This window comes from Hesperophylax consimilis, chromosome 23 (genome assembly GCF_061612785.1).
Source record: "Hesperophylax consimilis isolate HC1 chromosome 23, BYU_Hcon_1.0, whole genome shotgun sequence".
NCBI classification, from domain to species: Eukaryota; Metazoa; Arthropoda; class Insecta; order Trichoptera; family Limnephilidae; genus Hesperophylax; species Hesperophylax consimilis.
The window spans coordinates 5,307,942-5,329,823 of record NC_142858.1 but is presented as its reverse complement, the minus strand read 5'-3'; the positions used below and the strand labels follow the sequence as shown (position 1 = coordinate 5,329,823).

Genomic DNA, 21,882 nt, shown 5'->3' with positions numbered 1-21,882 from the left:
ATCTCGCCGTTCCCCCGTAGAGGTAGTTAAAGAAGACGAGGCGCCAAAAAACTAGGTCTTGGCACACATCCCTTGCTTTATTTACATTTTTGCCTCTCTTAACAGGTTTTCTTCTTCTTATTTCTGTTACATGGACCTAATAAGCCCTGGACGGAACTATTCGAGAAAAAAATGAAGATGCGGTGAGCGGGAAGACGAATGAAAAATGCCAAACGAATGTAAATTTATAACGACATACGCCATTCCATGTATAATCAAATACCCCCCCCCCCCCCCAACAAATTATAAGCCGTTCTAACTGCAATAACAACATTGAAATAAAATTAACATAGATCAGTATATACTTTGCATACAAATCAGTTCAGAAGTTAGTCATGCAGTCAATTTGGCTTCAATGCCATTCGTATATTTAAAATATCAGAAATCCAAAGAAATCCGCCAAAAAATGGCCGTTTTACATGACACCTTGTTTCATCCTGTTTGTCTAATCGGGATGAAAAAAGGGACGAGTTCTATTTTATAGTTGGTACCATGATAGACGTTTGTTGGTATTTCCAATATTAGTATATTTTAAGATGGCGGACATTATTTGATGTCTGTCAACTATAACCGTTTTTCGTAACTATAGTCAGTCTAGTCAGTTTTATATTTGAAATATGAGTAAAATACTACAATATCTATTTATTACTGATTTTGAATGTGTATTACTGTAAATATTGTGAATTTCGCGTGTAGGATTGTTGATTGACATTTTGTTTTTGCGATCTCTCATTGTTTTACGTAACTATATTACGTGAAAATGTTGCATTTTGCGTTTAAAATATTTAAAAACATCTAAGTAAATACTACAATATTTAATTATTACTGATGATGATGTTAGATATTATAAATATCGCATGGATGTTTGATGATTTGTCATTTTATTTTGAAGAAATAATACACGAGAACTTTACATACTTTACAACGTGGGTAATGGTAACTATCTGTATGAAAATAATGATCGTGTAAAGCGAAAAAGATTTGGAAGGGTCCCGATGTGGGGATCGGTGTAAAAAATGTATCGCGTAAATCAGGTAGAACGCAAAGTATGACGCAAAGTGTTCAAGCCTAGCACAACTAATCCTAGTTTTATAAACTTTACTGATTTAATTATTTTCCCCGCGTTGTCTATGCTTCTCCGACAAATTAATGTTTATGATTTTATTGATAAGTGTATGATAAGTGTCATCGGAGTGTCATGCGAAATACGAGTGCAATTTCTAGGTGTTATTGTAGTAGGCTTAATTTAGTGACTAATTGCTTGCGCCATTAGTAATTCCGTTTTAGGACAGCAGCAGAGAATACCTCTAGTGATTTCGAGTACCGTTTCTATTCCGCAGCCATGGAGGGACTACATTCCGACGGGGCTGTCAGCAGCCCCGCTTCGCAACAACATTTCCAAAAATTGTCTCAGACAATCGAAAGCAATATACAGAAGATTTCACAGAATGGTAAGCTCATTCATAATATTGTCTTGTTTCTTCACTGTTAACTGTTTCGAAATCAAACCTATTTCATAATCAAACCTAACATAACATATTGACTATTTATTGCTTAGCCCTGCATATTTTTGTTTCCTTATCACTTCATTGATTAGTTCTTTTAAACAAAGACCTTTTTAATGTATAGGGTGGTCCATCGGATACGCCGGATTTAATTTTCTAATGAAACATCGTAAATAATTATTTAATTGATTTATAAAGTAGACATATTGACATTAGTTATGGAATACGTTGTCGGCCAAATGGCAACCTCGGCTGTGCTGGCATACCTTGACCCTTTTGATCAAATTTTGAAGACTTTGTTCAAGACAGTTTGCTTAATTTCAGAAATAATGCCTTAGATCTCTGTTTTCAGTTCAGGAATTGCTTGTGGTTTATTAGGGTAGACCTTGGACTTTAAAAAACCCCACAGGTAAAAATCGCCTTAAAAGTCAACTTAAATACAAAAAAATGGAGGGAAATATAAACCCTGCATACCCGCTGGACCACCCTTTATGCATTTAAATACGTTTTATTTATTTATTTATTTATTCATTTTCGGGAAATCAACAGTTTACATTTAATCAGTTTGTACATAAGAATTATATAGTAAAATAAAACCAATTATGGATTTCCACCTCGTGACTTTAACTGAGACAGCATAATATGGAATAATTTATTTAAATAAATTATACAAAACAAAGATTATATAAAACGAAAAATTTACAAAACAATACATTTATAGCCATGGAGAGAGGTTGTAGGTATAAATCAAATCATAATAGAGATATAAAAAATAGAGACCTAAACATTATTCACAAACCATCAGAGAAATATTCTTTTATGGACCTCTTGTATTTGGTAAGTTCGGAACTGAGAATATCAACCTTGGATGGAATCTTGTTTAGCAACTCTGGGCATTGAATATTATTGTTAACTACTTTATACAGGAATAGTCCATCCTTATGATGCCTCCGTACACTCACTGAATCAATTTTAAAGTATGAAGCTACCTCTGCATAATTATTAAATCTTATAAATGACTTGTAACAAAGATATTTTAGAAATTTGTTTTGGATTGCTTCGATTTTGTTTATGTGATTTTGTAAAATGGAGACCAAACAACTGATGCAAACTCCAAATGACTATTGTACGTAGGCAAAGTAGAGTTACTATATAGTTTTATCATATTATGCATCCAAATGAGTTGTGAGGATAGTTGGATTAATTTTGTTGATGTTTGAAACATTATTGTTTTTAATAATATTTCATAAATAATACAGCATAATATAATACTAAACTTATGTATTAGTAACATAAGTATTCTTGCTACCATGAGCATTTTCTTTTTATGAATCAAACTAGACTATAAGAGCTGCCCTGTGGCACCTTGAAATGACTTTAGGCGTGTTTGGTGACCAGATCTGTTACTATCTGGTACTTTCCCACCTTTCTCCATCCCCTTCTCCTCCCAACTACCTCACAACATACCACAATTGGGGATGCCATAGTCTCACTGGCTCCTGATGGGGCAGTTGTTTGTTTCAAATGAAACAAAAAAAATATGAAATTAGGAGTCAGTTAGAGTCAAAATTCTGTAAAACGTTATTATATTACTTTCCATCTTACCAAAGAAACTAATAACTTAATATTTCAGTTTGACGGTGGCTTTTGTGATGTGGTCTTTTGACATTGAAAAATGCCCTGTACATCTAGCCAATGGGTGTTTTTATAAATCCTACCGTTGCTGCATGGCAATGGCACAAAAAGGATAAAACGTTTTTTATTTATCACTATAATGGTGCAGTTCTTTCTTACGCACTAAATACTAATCTATAAGAAATAAATGTTGTTAATGAGACAATTAATATACATATGTTTGCTACCCAAAGAAAAAATGTATTCATCATCAAACATCTACCTCACACGTATTAAAGAAATAAAACACTGTTACCATTGCCGTGGGAATTATAAAAGCGCCCATTGAGAACAATTTATGTTGCAACAATAGCGATCAATGGAAACATTTTTTCGATGCTAGGACGGTTATTACTGTGAGCTTTTCACTCTTAAAATAAATATTATAAAAGCATTTTATTTAAAAGCAATTTTATTATGCTGCATGATTCCTCCTAATAATGTTATAACTTCGGTTCTTTATGCTAGTTTCTTTTAAAGATTTATTGTCCAATCAGTTGTTTTTTTTTTGGATTTAGGTTTCTTCCTAAGTCCACCCCAAAAGGTTGCTGTTTTTAACTTGATCCATTTGTTTTCTAACACATCATCATTGTCATAATTTTTGGTAGTTCACCATATTAGTGTACTGTAGTATCTTTTAGCTATCACCCAGGGGCTTGCATTCTTTATAGGCACATAAACACTGCCTACCCAGTGTTAATAATATACTTATTTATTTATTTGATTGGAAAAATAAATCTACACTCTCAAAAATACGCATCGAAGCATACGCCTCACCGACCGCCCTACTAAAATGCACCATAAATATTATGCCACCAACGTCAGAGTAGATCATTCAATGTTTACATATGACCTAACTCATTTCCCGCAGTCACTCAGCTGTGCTGTGTAATAATACACGTATATGTTTTGAGCTGTGTGTGCATTCAAGTGATGATGTGTTTGTGGATAGGTTAGTGTTTAGGCAATGCTTATGGGTACAAATTCAACGACAATCAGTGATATCTGTTGGTACCTCTATTAGTTAGGACAATTTTGCTAATGAATTACTTTTTACTTTCTTTCGTACAAAAAAAGTGCAATCGAAAAAAAAGGTATTTTTATACATCCAGTAATTAATTGCCTTGTAACATGCATCAAAGAAGAGGTTATTTGGATATTCGATATGGCTTAGATAATCCCCAACTAACGCCGGCTAAAGCCAGCAGCTTAGCCATTCTAAGTAAAAACTTAGCATGTACGTGTGTGCATAATTTAATATATCACTTAATTATCTGTTTTTCATACTGTCAACTCTGAGTAAAAACTCTGTGCACGCCACTGTGTCACCCACTTTTATTGTTTTTCACAGATCAAAGATAAACAATCAATAAAATACAATAGTGATAACAAAATCATACTTTAATTAAAATGGACAGTATTTATGTTGGATTTTTCTTTTAATATATGTGACATTATATTATATATTTTCCCACTGGCAGCTGCATTTCTCTGGTTTCGTTCTTATAGTTTTTACTTGTGATTGTACGAGATGGTGATTCTGGTATGCTTTGACACCACTGGATGTGCTTCCTATTAGACTTCTATTATATATTTCGTCTATTAGATTACTAGTTATTACAAACCTTGAATGTGGTGTGTGCCACGTTTCTCTTTGGAGATATGTAAGTGGATGCGTTGCTGATCTGATCACCAGGTTTCATGATGCAGAAAACTCTTTAAGTCATCAGCCGTTATCATAAGTAATGATAACATGTTGGCTATGTTTTGCTATAGGGGAAAAGAATACATTTTCTTTGCTAATTTATGCATTAAGGTCACCAATTACAATTTTATCACCTTGTGATGGGTACGGTTTATGCTCGTGTCTGGGACATATATATTTTTGTATATTATTTCTTCTGAACAGGCATGGCAGTTTATCAAACCATTGTTGTTAATAAGAATCGTCCTTTTAGGTTGGAAGTTTTTACTCACTATGAAACCCTTCCCCGTTTGGTGTAACCGAATCCCAAATTGAAAAGTCCAAAAAGTCAAAGAGTTTTGTGCGTGATTTTTTTTTGTGGACAGTTCAGGCCACAGACTGATGCAGCTAGTGGCCGTTGGCAGCCGCTGCATCCACTGACAGTTCGATACACTAGGAGAATGCGATGATGCCAGCTACTGCCTCCGACCACTTTCACTAGCAAGCTGTGGACGGGCTTGGCCATGTTAAAGGCTGCCGCCCGTGGCAACAACATTGCTTGCATTTAGTTTGAGTTGTACATCTGTCAACTGAACTGAAACATAAATAGCTGTCCACATGTGACATTTATTTTTTTTGGCCGACAAGCTGTCCATGTCAGTTAACGGTCAACATACACACTTTTTAGTCTGCTAACGTAAGAAATACGATGAATGATTTACGGCTAGTTAGGAAAAAGTATAAGTTTCCAGCGAAAAAAATTCTTGGACCGTTTTGCTTTTGGAAAACTTTCTAATTCTACATTATAAAATAAGTACCGGAATTTTAGGTCAAACGTTCGAAAATGTCTTCACTGCTTTTCTAACTGCACTTTTTACTTACATTTTGTTGTATTTCATAGAATTTTAAACATTACAGTTTGAGGTTTTTGGTCACTGGAAAACATATACATTTTCTTAACTAACCTAGAATTTACAATAGTAAATAAAAATAAACAAATCGATAAATCATTTGCAGTAGTACTGGAGCGGAGCAGACTATAAAGTGATGTTCAGGGCAATTTTTTAGTGCAGAACCATCTAAATTCGTTAGTTGTATTCCATTTAAAGAGTTGTTTAATTTTGCAATCCGCGTCCAAAACTAGGTTTTTTTTTACAGAAGTTTTGTTTAACTTCCAAGCTACGTTCTTTGCGTTTTAGTTGATCTGTAATTACTGTTACATATTGTTTAATATTGATAGTACAACAATTATTCTTTTTATTTTACAGTATCTTCTATGCAGAAAATGGTCAACCAACTCAATTCCTCCCAAGATTCAAATGACATCCGTAATCAATTGTGAGTGTTTACCCCATTAACCTATATAATTTATGTAAATTACCCTTTTGCAACTACGTACTATGAGAAATGTTAAGGTGAGATGACTCATTTCATTGCTCTCAGCTACAGATAAATCTCCCAGCTCCTTGTGAGATTCCGTGCATAGCATCAACTCAGATAAGATAATAGGCCCAGACAAAACACTTGAGTTTCAATTGCAAAGTTAATTAAAAAATATATTTATTTTGTAATCCCAAATTGATCAATTGGCCAAAATGGTTGATGGTTTTTGTTTATCCAAATTACTTCATATGCAGGGTATATATATGTGATTCCTGAGCTTGCACTACTTAATTTTAACATTAGTTCCACACAGGGGGCCCTGAGGAACATAATTTACCTCAGGACTTATGTCCAATTGTGGTGCAAGGCGATGGGTCGAGAGAGTCCAGCTAGAGAGGTCAAAAGGCCTCCCTCAACCAGTCTCTCTTGATCCATCCGCCGCCAATACCTAGACAAACTCCACGAAACCAGTCATCCTGCTGTATCACCAAATGTAGTGAACCACTTGAACTCCTAATTACAATTCGTAAGCACATAATAGTTTTAATGTTTTCAGTTCTTCAATAAATCCATATGAAAAAGGATGGCTACCTGTTTTTGCCTTTTTATATTCTATCTTACACCTTTTGACTTATATTAAAACCAAATTATGCTCGGCAGAACACCGACATTTTGTAAAAGATTTTGAGCATTTTACTTCAACCTCTATTCATACGCTCGGACAGCTAGTTGAATGTACACAAATAAATAATTGATGAAATAAAATACATAATAATAGAGATTAAATTGTCCAGAGGCGACTTGTTTTCCAAAATGAAGTTATCATTTCCAGTCAGCAGATCCAACATTACACAGAACAACTTGCAAGAGACACTTCATCCTTGCTAAAGAGAATAATGACCATGACTCTGCAAGGGCCCGATCAGCGCCAACAAAAGCTTACCAGAGAGCGTCTGGGAGAAGAATTCTTTAGTGCATTGCATGTTTTTCAAGTGAGTTACTTATCACTTATGATTTTCTGTAATCCATAAATTTATTGTGTTTATTCCTTCTGAACATTCCTAATTTTCCTTTTAATTGAAATAAGATTTTTTTTTACTTCCTACTCTTCTTCTATCAATTTCTCCCGTCTGTTTGAGACCTTGATATTTGACACTATCAACACTCGTAAACCTATGTACATTCTTTACCTGCAACTAACAACTAAACTAGCGCAATACCAAAAAGAATTAATGTTGTGGCTGTACAATGCAAATGTTGAAGCATTATTCATTTAATTTTTAATTTTTTCTATTTTGTTTCTGTATAGTTATTATTATTTTATTTTGTTTTCTTTTAATTCATATATATTATCTTACAATCTTTATTTTTACTTTGATTTATTATTATTATGCACCTCTTGCACAATCTTTTAGACTAACTTTAATTATAATCCTACCGTTTTTCTTTATTATGCTTACTGTTATTTTTAGGTACAAAAATCTAATGTATAAACTTATATTACCCACGCACAGGCTGCGCCTTAGTGGGTTCCCTTTCCTATTATTATAAAACTTGTAATGTCAAATATATAAATTGGGAAAAAATAAGGGAAATAAAAAAAATAAAAAAAAATTTCAAAAACTTCAAGTAAACTTTCTTAACCCCTCCGAAAATCGCCATGTAAGCACTTTAACTGTCTTTAACGAAATGACATTTTACGAAAACTTTTTGTTATTACCGCTTCACAATTAAAGCTCTATAAATGAAACATTTCTGAACGTAGCCGAATAGTAAAAACTGTTTTAGAAAAGTTACAAAATAAGCTTTCAAATTATTATATTACAAATAAATATTAGCATTTTTAAATATTAAAACTTAGAACGCAAACATTAAAAATAGGTTAAAAATGACTCACGTCATGTTTTTAGGTGAAAATGGTACTAAAATCACAGATTATGTAAACAAAAATATTTATTCTATTGTATATATGTGTAATAAACACTTTTATCACCTCATTTTTTTATCATTTCATATAAAAATATTTTATAAAAATTTAATATGTGAAGCGCGCGGCGCTACCGGCAGACATTTTGCGCGGGTAAAAATGTTGTGTCAATTATGCGACTGTCAGCAGATTCCTGTTTTGTATTTCCATAGACAACTTGGTAGTGATGTGTAGCTTGATCTATAATCGACCTTTTAGTTTTTGTTTGAGGGATGTAACTAAAATAATAACGGAGTAAGAACGATTTCTATGGAGAGACACGCGTTGACGTGTAAACACGCTTATTGTACTTGACTGCTATCGTTATTTTATCGTGTATATCTGCTTACGTTGCTGACCGGTTAATTTGATTTATCTTTTTTAATTACTTTTATATAAGGTGCTGACAGACGTGTGCATTCCACATAGGCATTAAACCCTGCCCAATTCACCTTTTTCGTGCTAAAATATTAAAGAATATAAACATTTATAAATCCAACAATTTTTTCAAATTTTTGCTAGTAATAATTTTTTTGTTTAATATTATTTCATATTTTAAGGCGAAAAAGGTAAATTAGGTGGGGCCTAATGCCTGTATGGAATGCATGCGCCTGGACGTTGAATATTTTCATAATTCTAACAATGTATTTTTCTACAGGCAACACAGAGAACTGCTGCTCAAAAGACCAACGAGGAGGTTCGACGACACAAGCCACAACAGGCCCAAAAGAATAATAGGCAAGCTGATCCATTCAACTTAGGTTTGTAAATTTATCTACAAACATCTCTTGATAACTTCAGGTTAAATATTTTTATACAATACTACATCAATGAAAGTTAAAAATAAAATAATTACCTTGGTTTATTTTTAAAGTGTTTTTAATTTTTTTCTTTATTGAAGGCAACGCAGCCAGTGAACTTATTGAGCTGGAATCCTCATCTGGAAAACGAAGAGAACAACTGCAGATGCCGACAGAACAGGAGTTGAAGAATTACGAAGAACAAGAACAGCATGTATTAGAACTTGAGGTAAGGAAGTTAAGATTTTTTTTTTATCCGGTTGTTTATAAACATAAATGGTACAATGGTACATAAATTTCAAATCATGTGCGCTACCCAACTCACTAGACAATATCTGTTCTGAGCCGGGTAGCAGTATCATTACATATATTTTGTAAACAAAGAAAGGCTTAATAAAAAATACAAAATAATCTAGATATAAAATATTACATACATATATAAAAAATTGAACAATCTTTAGTGTGAGAGTTCTTATTTAGATGGAGTACCCCATAAAAACTTATCATATGTATAGAGTAAAGTTGCATTTAAAAATAAAAATAAGTAGGAAAAATGCTAGCAATTGCATTTAAAACATTAGAAACAGTAAAATAGTCTGTGTAGGTGTAAAAAATAAAAATAAATGAAATAATAACACGCTCAATTGCTCAACATAAATGATGTACCCATAATAAATACAATGCAAGAAGGAAAGAAAAAATGCAACAAAGAAAAAAAGAGAGAGAGAAAAAGAGTATTCAATATATGGGAGACACATTAGAAACCATTTTCGGTGTAAAAATTACATTTACTCAAAAATTATGTTTTACAGGAACGGTTTGCAAGTAACTTGTTATGGAATTTCCATTTTTCTTCATTAACCATGTATTAAAGTTTTTATGTGTATAATATTTTAGATATCTTTAAACAGAGAAAATTTACCAAATTTAAAGATATATGACAAAATTTACAAGAGAAAAAAAAAACACAATCAGCACACAGCTCTGTCTAGAGTGCATTGCTTGTCTGATGTCACTGCACACCGTTCAAGGCTGTTTATAAGCGGAAATAGGGGAAAATATGTACTTGCTTGTACACAATGCAACAATAAATCAAGCCTAGAATGATTGTAGACAATCCCCATGGCATGCCATGACTTTACTCATTTTCCGCAGTCACTCGGCTGTGCTGTGTAATAATTTTATTGTCGCTCTTTTCTTTTCAGAGGAACATCACCAGTGTGAATGACATCTTCAAGGAGTTGGGCTCCATCATACATGATCAGTCCTCAGTCATTGATTCCATTGAAGCAAATATTGAGAGTTCATCGGGACATGTGGAGACGGGTGTGGAGCAACTTCGACAAACATCCAATTACCAGGTATGATTTTAAATTTTTGTCCAAATATTTGTTGAAGTTTTTAAGGGACTAGGGATAAAATTTTCATTTTGCCAATATGCCTGTTTTAAGTACATATGATTACTAAAATTTAGTTCATCATCATCTTCTTTCCACTTTCCTATTCGGATCAGGAACCCATCACTTTGACAAGTCCCTGTCCTGGGCTACCTGTGCGGCCTCTGTTCATTGCAGGCCCATCCTCCTCTCACAGCCCCTAGAGTTTCTTTCTCCAACTTTGTATGGGGTGGCCAACTGGATGTCTTCCCTCTGAAATTACCGGTTACCGGTGTTTAGTTTAAAATATCAGGCCACCAGACTCATCTATGATTTTTCTGTGAAGAGTAGGGGTTCGATGTTCGATGGATAGTCAAGCTTCTCATTTAATTCCATTTTGTGCCTCACATCTCTCAAAAATCTCAAATAGTACTAAAACATGTCTTTTATGGTTTAATTCATTATTAATATAATTTGAAAAATCCTGTAATAAATGCTCTGTGCTTTTTTTCTTTTGAAAGCCATATTGTTTTTGGTCTATAATGTCAAATTTTTCTAGGTATTTATTTAATTTTAAGGAAATATATTTTTCAAAAATTTTTTCAAGTGCAGGCATTATACTGATAGGTCGATAGTTTCCTATTTCTGAGTGCTTTCCTTCTTTGTATATAGGTCTAATAATAGCACATTTAAGATCATTTGGCAATTCAGCTTCTATAATAAGTCTATTAACTAAGTGCGTTATAATAGGTCCTAAAATATCTATATGTCTTTTTATGTCGTACATTCTTATGTTGTCCATTCCCAAGGATTTTGAATTTTTCATTTTCTTAACAATATTTTTTATCTCAGTGAGAGTTGCCTTTGGTAAATACATACTGTGAGGTAATTCTATTTGATTAACATTGGATGCCTTAAAATCACATCTGTGCAACATTTGGCTTATACTATCTGAGAAATAATTTACATATTGGTTTGTTACATTTTCCACCGTCTGTTCCTTTAACACATATCGTGAGATGACTTCATCACAATTACTTTTAGTTTTTCTTCCCAACAATTTATTTATTTCATCCCATGTTTGCTTAGTATTATTGAAACTACGTTTGAATTTATCTTTAAAATAACAATTTTTTCTTTTAGTAATTAATTTGTTGACATTATTTCGCATGTACCTGTATTCATTTTCATAAGTTTTATTACAAGGAGAATTTTTCCATCTTCGAAACAATAAATCCCTTTTTTTTATTAACTCTAAAATATCTGTAGTTATCCATTTTTTGATCGCATGTGGTCTTTTGGTTGGTTTTTCAAAAAATGACACAGTGCTTTTTTCATATAAATTAATGAAATTATTTTTAATTTGATGATACAAAAAGGTACTTTCTTGTTCATTGAGTAAAGAATTCCAATGTATTTCTCGGATGTGATTATCAATATGTTTTTGGGACAAAATTGTTATCTTTTTCATGTTTTTTAATGGTTCTTTTTGCACATCATATTTAATATTAACGGCTGTCATATAGTGATCTGCTATGGAAATCTCGCATACACACGCTGATAGCGAGTCCATTTGTTTAAGCCCGTTACTGTACCTAACGTATATATGATCTATGCATGATTGTGTTATGCGCCCGCTAACAATTGCTTCACGCGTCACACCGTCTATGCATTTGATCAAATAATTGCTTGCAAGAATATTTTCATATGAGTTTACTACAGGATCATTAAAATTCATCAAGTTTATATTAGTGTCCCCAAAGAACAAAACATTGTCTCGAAGGCCTATGAAATCCGTCAGAATAGATTCAATTTCCCTGATAAAAGATAGTTTTTTAAGATTCGGTGGTCGATATATCGCTAATATACTCAAACTTTGTTTATTTGGAAGAGTAATTACACCAAAAACATTTTCAAAATAATTTGATTCTAGTGGTGATTGTTTAAATACCATACTGTTTCTTATATATAGCGATATGCCCCCACCTGATTTATTATTACGACAATAGTTGTAATTTGAATAGCCCGGAATCTCATACATATTAATTTGGTCAGCTTGTATATTTGTTTCGCTAATCATTAAAATATCTATACGCTCCCAACAATTTCTTAAATAAACATGCAAAACATCCCAATTCTTACATAATGATCTGATATTTACATGAATACAAATTAATTCCCCTACATCACTTTTTTTAATATTTATCCACTGTTGTAGATCGTTAGTTCTTAAAAAATCTACTTCATTATCTTCTTCTAGATAATTACTTAAAGCAATGTTTTATAAAATAATTAGTTCAAATTCTGTGCTATTAATATGATAATTTATTACAACCTCTCTGGTTACTATACCTAAGTATTTATTTGAGTAATGATTGAAAGGTAGGTTTACATATGTCATTTTTATATTTATTTCAATTTGAATGCAGTTTGTAAGAAATATTGGGTAATCTAAAATATTAACAATAATGAATTTCTTCAGAATGAGTACTGCAACACCTCTATTATTATTTTTGTTTATTGTCGTCTGAATATATTTAAAATAAGAGTGCTGCCGCTGATAAGCAATCGGCAGTGACTCATGATTTGTAAATGGCTTGTTTAACACTATGCCGTCAGGCTGAATATTTAAATTATTGATTTTAATTAAAATAGTTAATTTATTCTGCATTGTAATCAATTTTTTGTTTGGCAACTTTTAACATATAATTTCTAAACTTACATGCTATACTATTTGGTAGGTGATCCGTAGGGAAATTTTTTTGTTTCTTTTGATTAGAATCCCAGCAGTTGGCACATTTGGGGGGGCAGTCCAGAGATTTGCATTCCCGGTATTGGTGAGCTCCGGCGCAGTGCATACATCTTGGATCCTTTATTTTATCTAGGCATTTATGTGCAGTATGGCCAAATCTTAGACAATGGTAGCATTGCGTTAAAGGGTAGCAGTCTTCAACATATATCCTCAAGAATCCTAAGTTGACACGTTTTTTTCTTATAAGGTAATCTCTCATGTTTCCATTTGTTTCGACAATTATATTGTGGGACTTATTTCTTTTGTTGTCGGTGATAGCTTTCACCTGAAATATATCAGGATTTTGATCTGTCATTATTTTAATGTCATCATTTTGGAGACTTAAGTCTGTTAAAAATTCTTCTTTTGTGTAATTTGTTTGTATTCCTTTGAATATTACACACGGTTTTTTTCTTTGTATTTCTTCTGCCGTAATGTCTTTTTTTGATATTTTGTTTATTTCATTTTTCAGTTTGGTTGCATCTTCTTTTTTAGGGCAAGTTATAATTAATCTGTTGTTAGTTATTTTTTTCATGCTGTTTACTCCGATGCCCAGAGCAGATATTTTAATTTTATTTTGTATTGTTTCCTTAAGTTGGTCTTGATTTTGGTTCGTATTTAATGATGTTATTATAATTGGAAAGTTTTTTTCTTCAATCTCTTCTTGGTGATAGTTGGTTTTTACTGCTGACGCGTACGTTACTCTTTCATTTTTCGTTTTTAGCATTTCCTTCAGCATTGTATTTTTTTCTTTCAGTTTTGCTAAGTCTATCGCCATATGCGAAATATTTTCCATAATAGAGCTCATTTTTTTCGAGATTTCTATTTTTGTTTCTTTTGTGATTCTTGATTCATCGAATAATGCGGTCATTTCAGCAATTTCTTTCTTAGCTTTGGATATGTAGTCATGCGGATCAACTTCTTCCTCCATCGCAACGTTTTATTTATCCTGTTTTGTATTCGGGTCTCAACGTGTTAGTGCGACTAACGTACAGTTACACGCGTCCGTTGCCTGCCAGGTTGCAGACTGTATTGTCATTTAACTATGTAACGAGGATGTTAAATAGAATCACGGACTGTTTCAAGTATAATTTTGCCAAAGTTATAGTTATTAGTGTGGCCAGTGTAAAAGCAGAAAATTCCTCAAAATTATCTGAAAAAACACCTGTATTCTTTTTCAGTACTGCTACACCGATGATTTGATCTGTGATCTATGGTGACAGACAACTTTACTGTCAAAATATCCCGCGGTTTTTACTTTTGTATCGTAACAAATTTCTAGGATCTAGAAAATATCCTCAAATAATATCAAGTACAAATATGTTCTACTTGTTTATTGACATGGCCTTATTAAATATTATGATAATATTATTACCTGAAGAAGGCTGGCAATTTTTGTTGGAAAGAAACTACGATGTTGAACTGGTTGCGAATTAGGTAGATACTCGGATGGTAGTGCTCAGTGATATACATTATATTCAACAAGAACTCAAATTCAATGGATTCAGGCACCAACAAGCAAAAGCATGAGGTCTGGGACAGCAATTCCAACATGCCTGCACCTATTCTTTTAATTTTGTGACGTGTAATATAATAAAGTCACAAAGGTTATAGTAAAAATATACAAAAAAACAATTTATTAATTTAAGCCTTTTTCTATTTCTCCCACCGTCACCAAGTGACAAGAGACCTTTCGACATACGATATCGCGGTAGAAATTTAGAATCATTCCAAATTACGTATTATTTACGCTTACGTAGTCGAAATGTTTTCGCTTTTCGCTGTAACGTTAATTGGAAAAGGAATTCATCATCACTGTCATCATATTCTGTAATATCACAATGATTAATAATCATAAGTAATGTTGAAGCACGCAAATCCATACATTTCTGCCAAAATGGCGAGTAACTATCGGTTTTTAGAAAGTAAAGTCTAAAGTTATCTTTAGCAGGGAAATCTTATCATATGGGAAACATGTTAAACTGGAACAAAATGTGTAATGTGTATGGGATTTAATTATAATTTATTATCTGTTTTCTTTTCAGACCAAGCTGAGGAAGAAAAAACTGTATTTGATAGTGATAGTTGTGATAATCTTGGCGATTTTGGCCATTGTAATTTTTACACATTGATATTATAAATTTTGAAGAAAATACCTTTTACCTTTATTTTTAATGTAAGTATTAAAAATTAAATTGTTTACATGTAACATATTACAAAACTATTTAATCATAATTATTTAAAATTCAATCATGTATCCATCAATGTGTATATTATTTGACTATGTATTATGAATTCTGAAAGAAATATTATATTAATTTTGGTATAAAAATAGTAGTGTAAGAATAAATAAGCATTGCCTATAATTTGCATTTTAGTTTGTGCGGTTTATTTTGTTTAGATTCTGATATTTAAACTCAAAAAGTGTTTTGGCCATAGGTGTTGGTGATTTTTTTATACATAAAAATAATTGATGAATCTTATTAAATATGTATTGTAAAATTTGTATGACAGTTTCATATATTGTCAAACTAGAAAATTACTTACTGAATATTCATATTATAGTTTTTTACAGTATTACTATGAAACAGATCTATGTTACCGAGTATACACATAATATTTGTAATTTTACTAACCTGATTCAGGTTTTTATATTGATGCAAATTTAAACTTGAAACTAAAACAAATAGATGCCCTCTTCCTTTCCAGTAAAATTGAATAAAGTTTTTTAAAAATATGATAAATTAAATTCACATTGCATTTGTTTAAAGAATTAGTGGTGCATAGTTTATAACTATTTTCATGATTTAAATAAAATAATATTTCAGCTTGATGTTAAACTATGCATATTGTAATTCCAAGAATAATTAATAATAGTTATTGTAGATACCCATATTTTGACTGCGTCTCTTGCAATTGTGAATGTACCGCTTGTGACTAGCTGTTCTTTAAACCTTATTTTGATGACTTGTCATATGAATATTTGATCCCTTTGTCCCTGTCCCCATTTATCTTTGCAAGCGAGCGATTGCGAGTTGGCGCATGGTGTATAATTTTTTACAAATAAAAACCACTTATATATGTATATACGTATATAAAAGGTTTATTTGTTGTAAATTTTTAAAACTTTAATTTAGAGTTAGTACTTACCCGCTTTTTTCAGCATTTTATTGTTCTTATTTTAACTTTTTGTGTACTATTATAAAGCGCCATATAGATAAGTAGTGTTAACTAAAGCATTACATATAAATTACCGAGATTCCATTTAGCTTTAATTTCTCATAAAATAGAACTTGAAAATTAACTTGATTGGCAATGGAAACCTCTACTTAAACTATATAGCGCTTAAATTAATTATAGCCGTAGGTGGGGCTAAGCGTAATTTTGAAAATTGCTGTATGAAATATTAATTTTTACATTATCTTAATTGGTAGATCTGTCCATTAATAAAAATAATAAACATTTTTATACTATTTTTATTAAATTCACTTAATTTACATGACCAATGAGACATTATAACCTTCCTGCTATACATTTAAAGTCATTGTTTTATTAAAAATTTACAGTAACAATAATATGTCTAATATTATCTTTCTACCCTGTTGCAAACTATATGTCATCTATATACTCTTATACATATATAAATATGAAATGTATTGATGAATTATTATCAATAAACTATGAATTTTGATGAAAAGTTTTTTTTTGTTCATATGAAGCAGATATTTTGTGATGTGACATTATAATTTAAAATAAAACAATAACATAGTAAACACTACTTATTGTAGTGAACTATCGACTTCACCAATTTGTGGTGTCTTAGGCCCAGGCTACACGAGCGGTTCTCCCGCGGCGGGAGAACCGCTTGTAAACCGCTACAGACGGGCCCAGGCTACACGAGCGGTTCTCCCGCCGCGGGAAACCGCTCGAGAAAGCGACCGCGGACATTATTTGGTTCATTCTTCAAAATGGATCCGCCAATTATCACTGCTCTTGCAGCGCTTATTTTAATAGAGTTATTAAAAAAAAAAACGACAAAGTGTTTGGGTGGCACCAATATTAAGTAATCGTTTAAATTCCGGAATATTTCATTTAATGTTTAGTGTACACCGAGATAATCCTCAAAAGTTCTTCACATACTACAGAATGTCTGTGAACTCGTTTGATGAACTTCTATCAATTGTGAGCCATAGTATTAACAAACAAGATACAAACATGCGACGATCCATCAAACCTGCAGAACGCTTGGCTATCACACTCAGGTAAATAAAATCACATAATATTATTTATTATTTTATTTAAAAAAAATTATTAATAAAAAGTAGACCAGAGTAATTTATTGAAGAGGTAGGTAAGATATAATATTATAATAATCATCATTTCCTTGTGATGTGTCAGAAGCAGTCTCATTTTGTGGCGATGCTACTCTGCTTATTGGAGAAAATGCTTCAGAATATGTTCTTGAGCCTGAGCTCCCATCCTGGTTTCTGCGGTAAATAAATTCAGACAAGTTGCTGGGAATATCAGGATTTGTATTTTAATTATTTGCGTAGGTTGTTTGCTTTCTTTGTATATTTCTGAATAAACTGGTGATTTGATATCTGGTTTCCATAGCCAAATCTGGTGTCATCGAATTCATAATGGGTACAAACGACATAAGAAATGCACGATTTCCCTTTTCATCCTTATCCTTGTTATCTTTTTGCAATTGCAAACTTTCGTTCAAAATTTTGGTTATTTGAGGAATTGCATTTTTTTCTTTTTGGTTTTTCTTCATAGAAACTTGTCTTTCTTGAGGTGGTCTCATTAGAACATCTGCTTCTATCTCCTGATTTTGTGTTAAAACCACAGGAGAAATATTAGACTCACGTTCGTCTGAAGTACTGGCAGCAGTAGGGCGTAAAAAGGACAAGAGGTCAAAATAAATATATCTTTTTTTTTTTGTGCTGATTGTCCCGACACTGTGTTGGTTTCTGACTTTACTTCTTTCATATAACTGTCTTTGATGTTCTTCCACTTCTTCATGAGATTTTTTACTGTAAAAAAAAGAAATATATTATATTTATAATGCATCTATTATTTTTTACGTTGTGGCGAACTCTGAGACAGGCCTATGTTCAGCAGTAGACAATATTGGCTGATGATGACAATGATTTATTTTTTCAGATATTTGGCTTCAGGAGGAACATTCACAGATTTGGAATACGATTTTCAAATTTCACGAAAAACCATACCATTTATTGTAAAAGAAACATGTCAAGCTATTTGGGAAGAACTGGCACCTTTAGAAATGCCAAAACCAAATAAAGAAAAATGGATCAATATTGCTGAGAAATTTTACAAAGAAGCGAACTTCCCTAATTGCGTTGGCCCCATGGACGGCAAACATATTAGAATTATTTGCCCTCCGAAAGGTGGATCTAAATATTTTAATTACAAAAAATACCATTCTCTTATTTTATTTGGAGTGGTGGACGCAGACTACTGTTTTACATCCATTGATATTGGTGCTCCAGGTCGAGAAGCTGACTCATCAATCTTCAAAAGTTCAAATTTTGGGCAAAAGTTAATAAATTCTCAGTTAGATCTACCAGAGCCCGCTTATCTTCCTGACAATATAGGACAACCACCTGTGCCTTTTGTATTTGTAGGTGACGCTGCGTTTGGTCTAAACAAAAATGTTATGAGACCATTTTCTTTACGAAACATAACATTGCCCAAGAAAATTTATAACTATCGATTATCAAGAGCTCGCCGTTTTGTCGAATGTGCGTTTGGTATTCTCAGCGCAAAGTGGAGAATTTTTCATTCAAGCATCATGATCAATCCACCGAGTGCCATACCCATTATAAAAGCAGCTTGTGTGCTACACAACTTTGTAAGACGCAGAGATGGGTATCGATTTGAAGACACGATTGAATGTGATTTCGAAGAATACGATGTAGTTCAGGCAGTTGCAGGCCGATCTACTGGCATTACAATAAGAGATTCGTTTATTCGATACTTCAATGGTCCTGGTGCCGTTCCTTGGCAAAACAGGATGATTCATTAAGACGCTGGTTACTAACATTAAATTTCAATTATTATAACATTATTATTTAGCGTTTATGATTTTTAAAAAACTGTATATTCGTAAATGCCATATGGTTACCCTGTGATCCCAAAAATATTGGTGAAACTTTTCAAGATGGAGAAGCGTTCATTATAATCGTCAAATTCGCGTACATTTATTCATACTCACGTTAACTGCATCGCAAAACCAAACAATTTCAAGCATATTTCAATTAATAGGAACTGATCTAGAATGTTCATTATCGATACAAAACCATCCTATAAAGTTTCTCTAACATTTTTGAGGTCACCCTGTATAAGAATAAAAAGTATACTCACTAGATCTGTTTTTATCTTCTGGTCCTAAATCATCCCAATGATCCATCATTTGTTGTCCTATCTCCATCCATAACTTTGCTTTTGATTCTCGTTTGGCGTAATCATTTAACTTTGCATCATATAAAGCAGGCCGATCTTGTATTTCTATTATGAATCGCTCCGTATCAAACATGTTGTAACATGAATCCTTCACGCGCACGACCGACCAACAACGCTCTCTCGCAGGGAATGAGCAAAAGCGGGGAAACCGCTCGTGTAGCATGAACGTGGCGGTTATCCGCTGCGGGAGAACCGCTGCATGCGGCGGTCGAATTTCTCCCGCCCGTGAACCGCGAGCGGCCGCGGCGGGAGAACCGCTCGTGTAGCCTGGGCCTTATGATCAGTGGCGGCTCAAGACTTTTGGGTTTACTAATGTGCTAATATTACAAAAAAATGGCATTATTGATATTGTTGTATCCGAAAATGTTTTTTATATGAAGATTTTCAGGAAATCCGTGCGATGCATGGTCAAACGGAAATTTCAGTTTGACCATGCACCGCACGGATTTCCTGAATCTTCATTAAAAAAAATGGAAAAATTTTATAAAAAAAAATCTTTTTGGACTAAACAACATAAATAATGTCGAATTTTTCAAAATTAGCACTCTATCGCACTCAAAAGTCACGAGCCGCCACTGCTTATGACTGATTCACTTTGTAATGGACCGGTTCCTCTGTGTCTAATACATTGTCTATTCTTTATTTTATTTATTTATTTATTGGACAATTTGTATAGCGCCGCTTTTGTGAGATATCACCTCAGGGGCGCTTTACAGTTGATGCAGGTATTACAAAAAATATGAATATTACAAAAATAAAGTGATGTTAAGTTAAGTAAAAAGAAGTACAGGAACAGGTGACACGAAGATAGAATTTGGAGACTCGCAGCAAGAATCGTAGGTGGTGAAGAAACTGGACCAGCTGCTGCAGCGAGAGAGTACACCGCGTCCACCAGCACGAGGTTCGTCATCTGTCCAAGTATGTGTTTGCTGCTAATTAAGCGCTGACAAAATATCCTCACATAGATAACAGACCTTGGCAGCACCGCTGTGACGTTCGGCGAGTCCTTCATTCATCTTCATTTAATCCTGTTCCTGGTGATTGTGTTAGTTAGTGGTGCATTGTGCCCGCAATAAAAAGCGACGGTCGGGATAATAAATTACCCTGGGCTTAGCGAAACACTTGCTAGGGCCTTCAGAGTTTCCGCGAATTTCATTGAAAACATCTGGCGTACAGTAAGTACATCTGGTGTCCCAAGTTCATCGCAAGCGAATTTTGAATATTTTTATCAAAATTTTCGATTATTCACTTTTAACACACTGCACTCAAATCACATTACTATAAAGTTGTGAGTACTGGTTGTTAAGTTTATTTAAAATGTTGATTGATTGATTTTAAAAATAATTCCAATGGGATTTGCCTCATTTCCCTTGAAAATACTAAAATAACAAAAACGGTTGAGGACGCGTTAGAGGACTCATCCGGCTGCCACGAAGGGCGCTATACACTATCTTCTGGAGAGATCAGTGGGTGATCTCGTATAATAAGTAATGGGTAGCTTTACAATAATAATACTGGAGTGTAGGTACACTATTTATACATTTATTGTCGCACTACTGGTACCTGTTACTTAGAAGGAAGCTATTGGTAAAAAGACATAAAACATCCATTTATATTTTATATCTTTATATCCATTTATACTATTCGGCCTAATCATGCTGTCTCTTTCATACATTTAGATACACATTCATTACACTTATATAGACACTACGAGTAGGTACCCCAACCCCCCTACCTGCTCCTACTACCTCCTCCACTTTATGGACTACCCTGTGTGAAATATTAATACGTATATTGACAAAACATGTTTCTTCTAGATTTTAGATCAGTATTATGTCCTAAAGAAGCTACAACTGTAGTTTACCTCCTTCATTATCATTTTTTTGCAACCTATGTGAAAGCTTAATATATTGGTAACACGTGTTACTTGTAAATTAAAGAATTTTGAATTATTATACTGCCCTGAAGAAGCCATGGTTGTAGCGAAACCCGGTCGGCTTTAAGTACAAAAAATTAAACTGGTGTTATTGTTTAATTTTAAATTAAAAGTGTTTTTTATTTTATTTAAAATGTGAATAAACCAGACTTTGTGAATGAATTCTTTTAATTCTATGGTATTTTACATCCTCTGTAGTGTTATAATTATTTACTTCCGAGTCGTTATGTAAAGGCATC

At 33.0% G+C, this 21,882-nt stretch overlaps 1 protein-coding gene across 1 annotated transcript; it reads left to right on the top strand.

Moving 5' to 3' along the window:
• Positions 1-1,184: 1,184 nt before the first annotated feature.
• Positions 1,185-16,843, top strand: Syx7 (syntaxin 7). Its single transcript, XM_089646101.1, has 7 exons — positions 1,185-1,490; positions 6,171-6,240; positions 7,118-7,277; positions 8,910-9,012; positions 9,153-9,280; positions 10,257-10,412; positions 15,264-16,843. Exons 1-7 carry the CDS (start codon positions 1,382-1,384, stop codon positions 15,348-15,350), a joined length of 813 nt encoding a protein of 270 aa, XP_089502227.1. The 5' UTR covers positions 1,185-1,381; the 3' UTR covers positions 15,351-16,843.
• The last annotated feature ends 5,039 nt before the right edge of the window (positions 16,844-21,882 follow it).